Genomic DNA, 13,239 nt, shown 5'->3' with positions numbered 1-13,239 from the left:
TTTCTCACATACGAGGGATCATGGATCAGTTTAAATATATCAGAATACTTGTGGAGATCATGTTGCCCTATGTCGAAGAAGAAATGTCCTTAAAACGGGTGTTTCAACATGACAATGACCCAAAACATCTTGATTACAGACAAACAAGACTGAGGTAATAGAGTGACCAGCCCAATCCCCTGACTTCAATCTCATAGAGAACTGGTGGGCTGATATCTGAAGCGCGTTTTTTTGAGGCAAAACCCAAAATTGCAGAAGAACTGTGGAATGTAGTCTAATCATCCTGGACTGGAATACCTGTTCAGAGGTGCCAGAAGTTGATCGACTCCATGCAACACAGATCTCAGAAACAATTGTTTTGCCACTAAATATTAGTTCAGTAATTTAAAGTAAAGTGAAACCTCAAACATTTTTTCATGTTATAGATAATTTTTTTGAGTTTTTAATGAAAAATGCTGGCACTGCTATTTTTTTGAACAGCCTAATATTCATTTTTCTTAATTTTCTGTAAAGGATTAACACAAACTGGCAAAATGTTGTTAATGTTTTGATTTAGAATTGAAAGTGTAGTATTTTCAGTGCATTTGCATTTATGGAAATAAAAGTTATTATAATGATTTTGTGCTTTATTCACTTTTTTAAAATCACTGCTATTTTTTTGAACACTACTGTAGGTGTTGATCACCTGATCAATATAATGAAACATTTTTATTATAATAGTAGTGTTATCTTTTAGCATAACAGCGCCACCAGTTAAGGGACATGAATGGTCACCAAATAGCTCTGTTGTCAATAGTATGTATATGTTTATTAATTTATTTATTGTCTGTTGTCGGTAGAAAACACCCTGTACAGGTCGCCAGTCCATCACAGAACAAACACACTTACACATACTCACACCTAGGGAAATTTTGTATCTCTAATTAACCTGACTTCATGTCTTTGGACTGTGGAAGGAAACCCACACGGACACGGGAAGAACCTACAAACTCCACACAGAAAGGACCCAGCCATGTGAATAACTGGTTCTCCAGTTATCCAGAATATTTGATTGTAGTTGTTGGCGCTGAAGGTGGAACAACCAGTTATAAAGTTAAAGGAGAAAATTGTAGGTGTTGGATTACCATTGTTCTTCATTATGTAAAACCATTATTGAAAACAGTTCTCATGTTTTTCTTGTTATATTACATTTTGGAGGAGATTCTGAATCCATTTAGAATAACAATTATACAGCAATACAGGCAAATAGGGATTTTAAACAGTACTTTACATGTTAAAAGCATAAGTAAACTTTTAATGTAAAATGTAAGAAGTAAAATCACACATCTGCTCCTTAATTGTGGACACCAGATCTGTACAGCAGATGTAAAAACACCTTCAAGTTCTATCTGCTTGTATAGTAATGCTTTAGTTGGGGTTTGGTGAATAGGAACATTTTCTGTTCACACTAGAACGACATCTGTGCTTATTGTTTTATTGCCGAAACATCAAAAATTAAAATACCATTCCTGGGATAAAATCATTTATCTAAAAACACATGTATGCATATTCATTCAAAGTACGGAACACATTTCATATGACTACAGTACCTACAAGTAGAATGAACAAACAATAATGACATGCTTCTGGCACCTTAAATAAATCTTACCAGATTTTAACTGTCAGGCATTGCACACACAGTCACGTAACTGTGTTATTCCGGTGCCATATGCATGCAAATGAAGGCACCCATCAGCACACACAAATATTTAATGCTTTAAGTGCAAAAACCAACAGGTTTTGTTTGTAGCCTTGCTTGAAGTGGAATCTTGCATAAGAAGAACAAAAACAGCACAATAAAGAATTCAAATGTTTAATTATGTTCTAAATAATGGTCTCATAATAATCCAAAACATACAAATGTACACATGCCATACCTTGTGTTACATCCTGATTTTATACAAAACACACAAGTCTGTGTATTCATGGGGATATTTAAAATGGAAAAATGAAAACAGCTTCATCATTAGCCTCCAATTCTGAACCCTTATAATTGTCTATTTTTTTCAGACTGAAGCATATGTAGCAAAAAGTATAACCGGTGTCCTGGGCAAAAAATTAAAAAATGTATTGTAGTACAAGTAACTGCATTTAATGATTCAATACCACATACATGACAACAAACACTTAACTGATACTTAAGCCAATTATGAATTTTATATAGTACTTAATATAACTTTGGTTCAATAGACACTCCCAGAATGGTTTACTGCATACTACAAAAAAGCAACCAACTGATACTGATCAGATCCAATTGAAAATCACTTTGTTTCAGTGTGGCTAAGAACACACCAAGAGAAAAACAGAGTCCTAAAAGCTTAACCCTACAGTGAGAGGGTCCAATTGCTTTGATAGATGCTGATCACCTGATCAATGGAGTCAAACATTTCTATTATAATAGTAGTGTTATTCTTCAGCATAACAGTGCCCCCGTTAAAGCTCTCTTGTCTCTAGTTTGTACATGTTCATTAATTTGTCTGTTGGTCATGGTGGGTCCAATTTACTGGGCGAAAGGTAGGAAACACCCTAGTTCACCCAGGTTGCCAGTCCGTCGCAGGGCAGACACACATACACACACCCATTCATTTATAGGGCATTTCAGTGTCTCCAATTAACCTGACTGCATGTTTTTAAACTGTGGGAGGAAACCGGAGCTCCCGGAGAAAACCCACGCAGACACGGGGAGAACATGCAAACTCCACACAGAAAGGACCCGGACCGCCCCACCTGGGGATCGAACCCAGGACCTTCTTGCTGTGAGGCGACAGTGCTACCCACTAAGCCACAAACATTTCTATTATAATAGTGTTATCCTTCAGCATAACAATGCCCCCGTTAAAAGACATGAAGTTCACTAAATAGCTCTTGTGTCACTAGTATGTATATGTTCATTAATGTATTTATTGTCTGTTGGTCGTGGTGGGTCCAATTTATTGGGTGAGAGGTAGGAAACACCCCGGACCGGTCTCCAGTCCATCACAGAGCAAACACATTTAGACACACTCTCATACCAAGGGCAATTCTGTGTCTCCAATTAACCTGACTGCATGTATTTAGACTGTGGGAGGAAACCCACACAGACACGTAGAGAACATGCAAACTCCAAACAGAAAGGACCAAGACCGCTCCACCTGGAAATCGAACCCAGGACCTGCTTGCTGCGAGACGAAAGTGCCACCCACTGAGCCACCTTAGTTTGTATATGCAAGTTTATTAATTGTCATGACCCTTATATGATGTATTCCAGTCTGTTTATTTAATTAATATTGGATGATCATGTAATATGACTCTTATTTTTGCACAGAAACCCATTTTATCTATATTGCTATGCAATGTCATATAATTAATGGAGTGTAAAATATTAAAATAATCCTGAACATTAGATTAACATTAATAAAACAAAGGAAAGATAGGAAACTACAGCCCACAATCTACTCTCTATATTATCCCACAATCCACTCCCTGTATTATATCAGTCAGTGGAAATGCAGCCTGAACATGACAGCAGCTTTCCATCAGACTTCCAAATTACTGGATCTTTTCATGTGAGTATAACACGGACTCAATGCTGTAATTATTACACCAACAAGAGGTAGATATTTTAATGGGCTTCCTCACCTTAAGCTCCTCAAAGCACTTTAAACGGGTTCAACGAATACACTCCAATTTTAAGGTGGAAATAAGTAACACAATATGTAGGCAAAAAATAATAAACAATAAACAATTGTTTTCAAAGAAACACAGCCAGATAGATTCACAAATAAACCGCAATATGATTGTTTTAGTTTACTTTTGCTTTCATAGCCTCTCTTACATCCTTTGGCACAGGTGACTCCTGTGTTACTGGATTCGAGTGAGCCAGTAGTAAGAGCTACAGATCGCTAAACAGTTGGATTCACAAAGGTAACGTGTTCGACTCCGAACATCAGTCCACCAAAGCAAGTGATGAAACAGTCCGACAGATCAGGCTGGGTTCACATTGCCCATGCCTTCAGCTCCTCCATATCTTCCTCGTCCTCTTCCTGCCTCTTCTTGACTGTAAAGTGGGAGGAAAACAGTTTATGATAGTTAAATAATTCTTTATGAAAGCATTTGGCTGCAATGAAAATTAAGTAAGTAGAGTTACAGTTAAGGCTAAAACTTTGTAATGTGTGTCATAGCAGTATTGGAATTTTAATTAAAATGATGGGACACAAATGTAGGCAATTTTGTTTTTATTCACTACATGTTAGTTCATACACTGATCAGCCATAACATTAAAACCACCTTCTTGTTTCTACACTTAACTGTCCATTTTATCAGCTCCACTTACCATATAGAAGCACTTTGTAGTTCTACAATTACTGAATGTAGTCCATTTGTTTCTCTACATAAATTTTTGGCCTGCTTTCACCCTGTTCCTTAATGGGCGGGACCACCACAGGATCACCACAGAGCAGGTATTATTTGGGTGGTGGATCATTCTCAGCACTGCAGTGACAATGACATGGTGGTGGTGTGGTGTGTTAGTGTGTGTTAGTGGATCAGCCACAGCAGCGCTGCTGGAGTTTTTAAATACCGTGTCCACTCACTGTCCACTCTATTAGACACTTCTAACTAGTTGGTCCACCTTGTAGATGTAAAGTCAGAGACGATCGCTCATCTGTTGCTGCTGTTTGAGGTGGTCATCTTCAAGACCTTCATCAGTGGTCACAGGACGCTGCCCACGGGCGCTGTTGGCTGGATATATTTGGTTGGTGGACTGTTCTCAGTCCAGCAGGGACAGTGAGGTGTTTAAAAACTCCATCAGCATTGATGTGTCTTCTCCACTTATACCAGCACATCAGGCTGATCAGTGATATATGCACTATATATTAAAATACACTGTCTTTTGATGTTGTGCTTTAAAATATTACCTATAAGCATAAACAAAGAATAAGAAAAAGCTTTAAAATGTACTTTAAATTCTTTTAAAGATGTTCAAATGGATTTAATTCTAATTTAAGTCTTCAGCTATTTTCTTTTTTTGACCTTGTTTCTTGGTTAGTGAGCCAAATTCTCCTCTAACATGTCGCAACACATCCAACAATCCAGTGTTTACTTTTCTAAGATGTAATATTCGAGTGTTAGCCGAATGTTAGCCGAAAAGCAGCCCAATATCCCACGCCCACTCCCACTTAAATGTGTTTCCTACATTAAGGTTTACATATTCGGCAGACACATTTATCCAAAGTGACTAACAATCATCATTAAATACAATTTGAACAATTGAGTGTTGACAGCATTGCTCAGGGGCCCAACAGTAAAAATCTGGCGATGGTGGGGCTTGAACCAGTCAAGTCAAGTATCTCTTTATTATGTAATGCTCTCTGCATTCCTCCAATAGTCAAGCCTTAACCAAGCTGGTGTCTTAACCTTTTGTTTAGTTACACCAATGGCATAATGCCATATCCTTTCTCCCAGTGTCTCTCCTGCACAGCTCTCATTTAAATTCCTTTCCATGACATTTTCATTGTTCTCAAATGTTGCAGAAATCTTTTCACTGCAATACTCAGCATCCTTTCATGTAGTATATGTTATCTGTGTAGTGAACTAGGCTTAAGCAGAACAAAAGCTGTGTCACCTGGTTTGGAAGGTAATGGGTTTGAAGGCACACTGGGCAGTGGGGCACTCTCTGGGCCACTGACTTCCAGCAGGTTGTTGTCCAGCTCCTCCTGTTCCAACTCCTCCAGCTCAGCCAGCAGATCGTCCTGGAGAAATAAATAGGTCAATGATGCCGAAGCAGTCCATTTAATCTGACGCCTCCAGATATTCAGTTCACCCAATTGATACTGTATGTCATATGAAGTGTAATTTGGTACATGTAGTCTGTCTGTCTGTCTGTCTGTCTGTCTGTCTGTCTGTCTGTCTGTCTGTCTGTCTGTCTGTAATACATGAAGCTGTAGCTGAGTGTTTGAGGTGTTCACACAGGTCTACTTTGGTGTTCAAAGCAAGTCAAATATGTTTAATAAGGAAAAGGAACCAGGGTTATTTTAGTCACACAAGTTACTAATCTTTCTAAAAGGGTGTTTACAGGATGTAAACTGAAAATAAAAAGCAGCGATTTGTAACTCCACTGAATTTTTTACTTTATTTTTGTTAATGTATAGACGTATTCTAAAAGTGCATGCAACTCCAACATTGAAACGGAGCACTGTGTGTTGTTTACAAATCTTAACTGTGATGTAGTGTTAGTTGGCTATAAAAGGAGCATCCAGGAAAGGCCTAGTCCTTTTAAAAAAAAAAAAAATAAGGCACTTAATTAAGACACTTGACAATTTGTTAAAAAGAATCTTGGTAAATAAACTGTTTCGCAATTAATGATGGCAAAGATTTCAAGAGATCACAAACGTCTTTGTGGGTAGAGGTCGAAAACCACTAGTAAAGGCCATGACCTTTAATTTCCTTATGTGTCACTTTATTATAAATAAAATGGATCACCACATGGGTTCAACAATACTTTTGACATCATTAAATATCTTGTATTTGTTTTGATTTAGATAAAGACAGGTCAAGTCACTGCTTTCTGTTTTTTTTTTTTTCCTTTTTTTGTATTTTTTGGCATCTAGAATTAAAGTTTGGATTATTTCTATATATTCAGTATACAGTATATAATCCTTTCCCCCCAATGCATCAACTTTTTTAGACATTATGTGCATTAAAAGTTTAAATAGTAATATTTACATAAATATGACACAATACATTCACATGAATGTGTCTTTAAACCCTTGAAATCATGTTGCAAATCATGATGTATTGGGAAAAACACTGGACAGCTTAAAAAAATACCAATCAATAAATGTTTTCATGTAAAATTAACTGAAAAAAATATATATTTTGGTTTATTTTTACAAAAAGCTAATGAAATCATGAAGAAAAGCCCAAATGCCCATGACAAGAACTGTAGCCCTTCCACAAACAAGTCATATCTGATTCACTGTCAAGCTTGTTTAGTTTACAGGTGGTGTGACCACAGGCAAACTTTACACTTAATAAATCAATAAAATAAATGTGTTGTTGTACTAGCTGTCATTTATGGTGTAATAAATGTGTTTTAAAATGTTAAAGTTAAAAGGTATCAATACACTGAAAATGCTAATCATAGCTATATTAGTGTTTTAGCTTTTATGTTAAGTATGTATGCAATACTTATCTTGTAAAACCCAGTTTAAAACTTGTGCCTGACCCATGTATAGTGAGTATATAGTACTTTTCTTTTCGCCCAATGTGCAACAGTACACAGAAACGTCACTGTAAGCTGAACACATGCATTTATCTAATAACATAACACAACTGAGCTTACTGTTAATGTCTGCAGGTTTGTTTGTTTGTTTAATTGTTAACGCCACGTTAGCCAAGTCATACTATGACTATTATCACAACTGGATAGTAGATTCAGTAATTTTTTTTTAACTTGTGTGTACAGTGTTTAAAGTGTTTGTGTGTCTATGAAGGTGTGTAATTGTTTTTTTCATAACTTAAATGGTGTTTTTAAGTACTAGTGCTTCCAAAAATGTAAGCAGTTTTTGAAAGGTTGTTGCTGAGGTAAATATTTCCTTGTAGTAATGGCTGCAGGTTTGGAACCTACACTCACAAAAAAAAAACTTTACCTCGTCAAATTCCTCTTCAAATCCAACAGGCTTTGAAATAGCTTCTGAGATTTCCTGTGCAAGCTCCTGCTGCTCTGTGATGTCCTGCATCAGCTCATCCACTTTATCGATATCCCTAAAACACAAAAGAAATGAAGAATGATACAGTAATGACTAAATGATACTGTTACAGCCAACATGTACTATTTTAACTTATGTTTTCTATTTATTTATGCATTTTCTCCCCTTTTTTCTCCCGATTTTAGCGTAGCCAATCTGTCTTCCGCTGCTGGGTATCCCTGATTGCATTCGAGGAGGGTATGATGCTGCTCACGCCTCCTCCGACCCGTGCTTTCTTTTCACCCATGCTTTCTGCACAGGCTCCTCTATCTGCTAACCAGGATCCTTACACAGCGTTTGAAGACCCCACCCACATAGTCTGGTCATCCAACCCAGCAGACACAGTGGCTGATTATTGTCTGCTGCAGGCACTGCCAATTGTGCCCGCTAGATGGCGCCCAGCTAACCGGTGGCAGAGCCGAGATTCTAACTGAGGTGTTCAGAATCTCAGTGCTGGTGTTCTAGCGGAATAAAATACATATTTAAAAATTGGGTGCCTTAGCGCTACAGCAACTTGGCCTGGAAAGACGTATGTACAGTAGATTCAGACCCCTGGACTTTACTTAGTTGTGGGTTTGATTTTGAATGGATATAACTGCAGTTTTAACCATGAATCTACACCTAATAACACTTAATAATAAAAATGATAATAGTTTTTCCAAAATGAATGAAAAATCCAAATCTGAAATCCTAATGACAAAGGTATTCAGACTCTCTGCTGTGGCACTCCAAACTGAGGTCAGGTGACTCCTGTTGGCTTTAATAATCCTTGAGATCTCTTTAGAACTCAGCTGAAGTCTACCTGGCATACTCTGCAAAGGCACACACCTGTGTGATAAGTGATAAGGGCCAACTACTGGGGCAAGATGGAAGTTTGTGCTGAGTTTACGGCCTATACCTGACTCTGGAGACAAAAATTGAACCCGTCTGGCAGAACAGCAAGCATTATGTCTGGCAATAACAGGCACTGCACATCCCCTGGCTTATACCATCCCTAGGGTACAACAAGGCGCTGATAGCATCTTGTTATGGGGATGTATCTTAGCAGCAAAGACAGGAAGATGGGGTACAATTAAGGGATGTTAAATTCAGGAACACCCTAATTAAAAAAAACACCCAATGCAATGTGGATGCAGATTTAGACTAGAGTGACAGACCCGAAGCATACAGACAAAACAACATGAGTGACTTTGGGGCAAGTCTCAATGTCCAGCCCAAACATATAAATCCCAATGAACATCAGTGGAGAGACCTGAAGATGGCTGTTCGTCATCTAATCTGAACAAACTTAAGAGGATCTACTATTAAGAATGGGATAAACTGCCTAAATCCAGATGTTCAAAGCTAATAGAGACTTGCAGACTCTTGCAGCTGTAACTGCTGCCAAACAGGGAACTCTACATACTAACTAAAGGGTCTGAATACTTGTGTGAATAAGAGATTTTACCTTTGTTCTTATTTTAAAATTCATTTTCAAAAAACTCTATCATTATTGGTGATCAAGTGTCAAAGAATCATCTAAATGAGTCAAGTGGCATTTGAATCAACCTCTGTACTGTATCTTTAAATGATCCCAGTAAATTCTAAGATAGGATATAGTATTAATGGGATGGGATTGCTGATGAAATATGTTCATTTTCCTGGATCTTACATGTTCTGATGAGCATTCTTCATCGCCTTGGCTGCGAAGCCCATGTTCTTGAGCACCTCTGTGTTGGTATTGGCATTCTCCAAAGCTTCTCGTTGATATTCGATGGTGGACAGGGTGCCATCGATCTGAGTCAGCTGCTTTTCATAACGCTTCTTTCTCTTCAGGGCCTGCAGGGCAGCTAGGGAAAACGCATAACATACCATTATAATCTATTTACACACAAACAGAGTGGCAGCGTTCAGAATTGCTCATGAAATGCTAGTCAGACAGAAGGTAGGAATGACACTTTGGGTCTGTCTGAAAACTTAGTGAGCTCTCTACATGGGTGGAATTTTATGTCATCCTACACTCGCTCCTGAGAGGAAGGCTGTCCGAATTCTTGGATGCCTTAAAATGCTGCCCACTAAGGTGTGATGAACTGACTGAACGATGAGGGAGCATCCGATGCAGATTAATACTTTTTTAACCTGTGTTATTGATTGTCTTAAACACACAGCTCTCATTGAGCCTGTAAGATCCCAATTATTTAATCAAATAATGATTATTTAAGACAGCAATTTTCATTTTTCAACAGAACATCTGTATGTACTGGCAAAGTCTAGTTTTTTCCTATTATTAATTACTTCCTCAATATAATCAGATCATTGTGCAATGTAGTTGAAATGTTAGTCAATCCTGACCTTTAAGCTGTGTAATATTTGTGACTATGCTTTGTTTCTTAGAATTACATTTGCTGTGTTCTTCTGTCTATTTGTTCTTAATCTGCTCATTCAAGTAATCATCTAATCAGCCAGTCATGTGGCATTAGAAGAATGCCTACAATCTTGCCGGTGTCTAAATAGACATGGGTCAGAAGTATTAACGTTCACATCAAACTTTAGACTCAAACCAGATGGGTTGGTTTGAGTATATCAGAAACTGCAGGTCTTCTGGGAATTTAACACACAAAAACACACAAAGCCTTTAATGGAGAAATAATACAGCAAAGCAGTTCTGCAAGGAGATGTGTTGATAAAGTCCGATGATAATTGCCAGACTGGTTCAAGCTGACTAAGATAACAATAATTACAATGACCGCAACTGTGCTGAGCATTAATGCACAGCATGTCAAACCTTGAGGTGGATGGGCTACAACATTAAAAGTCCATATCAGGTTCCACTCTTGACTGCCGAGAGAACAGAAATACGAGGACAGTCTTTGCATGGTCTAATTAGTCTCATTGGTCTCTGTGACATGCAACTGTTAGGGTTCGAATTTGGTGTAAACAACTTGAATTCATAGACCTAACCTGACATGTCAATAGTTCTGGAAGGTAAAGGTGGTAACAGTGAAAGAAGTTTTTTTTTTTTTTTCTCGTGGTGCCTGCACAGAGTCGAAAGATAATGCGACAATCAGGGTGTGTCTCTCCATACACGAAGCTGATCCGCATATGAACTCGCCTTGTGCAGGGGAAAAGATGCATTTGGCTACTGCACTGTCGGAGGGGGCGTGTGACAGTCTCACTCTCCTCAATCAGTGTGGGAATCGACATCAGTAGAGAGGAAGCATAACCCAATTGGTAATTGGGGAGAAAATGCTTTTACTGGCTTTTATTGGCTTTTCCAGTCACAAGATCTGAATCCAAGATGGCATTGGGATGTGATTAACCTGGAGGGTAGCGGTACAAAACCTCGCACTTTGTGGAATTGACTATAGAAACAGTTATTGATCAACATAAACAATTGGAAATAGAAAAAATAATGGAAATAATGCCAACAGGAATTATAATTAAAAATGGTCCAGAATTATATGGCAATTACAGAGTAACTACTGTCAGCTAAAATTTCTAAATTGCGAACTATTATGTAAAAACACAACAATACTTTATGTTAGTCGCTATTTCAACGTTACAAGCGAACTGGAAGCGGAGATATTTAAAGTCGATATTCACTTTAAACAGCAGAGGGCACTGGCGCTATACACCTTGCCTGGTTGACGTCACTGGCGCTATACGCCTGGTTGCCAAATTCGGGGTTTTTCAGCCAAATTGGGCTTAATTCAAAACTGTTTTGCATAGTTTGTACCTACCTCAGAAATAACAGGGCGTTCATTATTTAGATAAAATAAAAGATAATTAATAAAAGGAAACTGTCATAATTTGTCTTCAATTTCAGTGTGAAAAATCGGGAAAATTTTTTATCGTGAACCCAGTATCGTGAATCGCATCGTACCGTGGGTAGAGTGTATCGTTACATCCCTAGTATTGTGTCATTTGTGGGGCTAAGCAAAGCTTATAGTACTCAAAAACTTCGTTATATACATGGTGAAATAATATAAAACTATTTCATAATTTATAAAACTAGTGCTATACAGCTTGCCTGGTTAACGTCACTGGAGCTATACGCCTGGTTGCCAAATTCGGGGTTTTTCAGCCAAATTGGGCATAATTCAAAACTGTTTTGCATAGTTTGTACCTACCTCAGAAATAAAAGGACATTCATTATTTAGATAAATAAAAGATAAGCACAAATACAGTATTTACAGTATGTTCTTTTCTTTTTTTGAGAGAAATAATAAAAGGAAACTGTCATAATTTGTCTTCAATTTCAGTTTGAAAAAAATCATATCGTGAATCGCATCGCACCGTGGGTAGAGTGTATCGTTACATCCCTAGTATTGTGTCATTTGTGGGGCTAAGCAAAGCTTATAGTACTCAAAACCTTCATTATATACATGGTGAAATAATATAAAAACGTTTTACATTCTATGTACTTATGACAGTAGAATAAGCCACAGACATATAAAAACTACCAGTCATACAAAAGAAAAAAAAACATACCGTGATATACCGTGAAACCGTCAGAATCTTAAAAATACCGTGATACAGATTTTCGGTCATACCGCCCAGCCCTACCGTACACACGTGATGAATGTGTCATACTGTCAGGCCCACATTCCACACCCACAGCGTCAAAACACCCCTGTTCGTGTAAATGTAACAAACTAAGTGAATTATCTAAACAAATGTAATAAAAAAAACGAAATAATAAAGTATACAGGTTACATACCTATAATGTAATATATACTTAAAAAGCGTACATGTTCTACTAACACACACAGCTGTCGAACTGCCCAACAACAACTCTCCACCATGTTGTAAAATCCTGTCAGGTACTAAACTAGTCTCGGTTAAACAGCAGGACTAAAAATATAAAATATTACACGTAAATATTTACCTCGTTTATTCTTGGTTCCGTTTTTCTTAGCAGTGAGCAGCTCGGCGTCGATTTTCTTTTCTAAATATTCCTGCTTCTTCATCAACATCTCCTCCGTCTCGCGCAGTTTCTGTATCGCTTCTTGAGGACTCGGACCTTTCCCCCCTTTCTCCCCGCTCCCGAACAGTTTCCCAAACAGAGACATGTCTACTCAATCTACAAATCTAGACTCCTGTTTTTTTAAAACACAAAAACGTCGCTTGAAACGCTTTCTGTCTACTGAATTATCCAAGTCACCGTCTGAGCTGTTGATGCTTCGACTTCCGTGTTCAGGCTAGCTGACGTCATGGTCTTATACCTGTCAGGGCTCGTGCGCGGCGCGCGCCACCATCGAGTGCGGTGTGGTAGCGCAGCTAAAATCACGGGGAGGATTCTCGTATGGAAGGCCATCGGGGCCAAAAACGTTACACTCGAAGTGTAACAATGTTACCATTTATTAATTAATTATTTTTATTTATTGTGATTTTAACATTGTTTGTGTGTTTTACACACTTTGGTTACAATCATGACAGAAACGGTAGTTTTTAAAACACAAAATTCATAAGGTCAATGTAGGGTTGCCAACTT

The 13,239-nt window shown here is 37.9% G+C and overlaps 1 protein-coding gene across 1 annotated transcript; it reads right to left on the bottom strand.

The window, feature by feature from the left end:
• Positions 1-1,838: 1,838 nt before the first annotated feature.
• LOC134318368 (charged multivesicular body protein 4c) lies at positions 1,839-12,933 on the bottom strand. Its single transcript, XM_062999249.1, has 5 exons — positions 12,634-12,933; positions 9,418-9,595; positions 7,668-7,782; positions 5,642-5,768; positions 1,839-4,075 (listed from the first exon to the last, which is right to left on the bottom strand). The coding sequence occupies exons 1-5, from the start codon at positions 12,815-12,817 to the stop codon at positions 4,014-4,016; spliced, it is 666 nt and encodes a 221-aa protein (XP_062855319.1). The 5' UTR covers positions 12,818-12,933; the 3' UTR covers positions 1,839-4,013.
• Between the last annotated feature and the right edge of the window lie 306 nt (positions 12,934-13,239).

This window comes from Trichomycterus rosablanca, chromosome 7 (genome assembly GCF_030014385.1).
Source record: "Trichomycterus rosablanca isolate fTriRos1 chromosome 7, fTriRos1.hap1, whole genome shotgun sequence".
Lineage (NCBI taxonomy): Eukaryota > Metazoa > Chordata > Actinopteri > Siluriformes > Trichomycteridae > Trichomycterus > Trichomycterus rosablanca.
Note: the sequence above shows the minus strand (reverse complement) of the source record. Positions and strands in the feature narration are given on the sequence as shown.

Excerpts from the sequence above, each read along its gene's own strand:
- LOC134318368 (XM_062999249.1), bottom strand. The coding sequence starts at position 12,817 with ATGTCTCTGTTTGGGAAACTGTTCGGGAGCGGGGAGAAAGGGGGGAAA. Across the intron at positions 9,596-12,633 it reads CGGAACCAAGAATAAACGAG|CTGCCCTGCAGGCCCTGAAG; the intron begins GTAAATATTTAC and ends CGTTTTCCCTAG. Across the intron at positions 5,769-7,667 it reads TTGAAGAGGAATTTGACGAG|GACGATCTGCTGGCTGAGCT; the intron begins GTAAAGTTTTTT and ends TTATTTCTCCAG.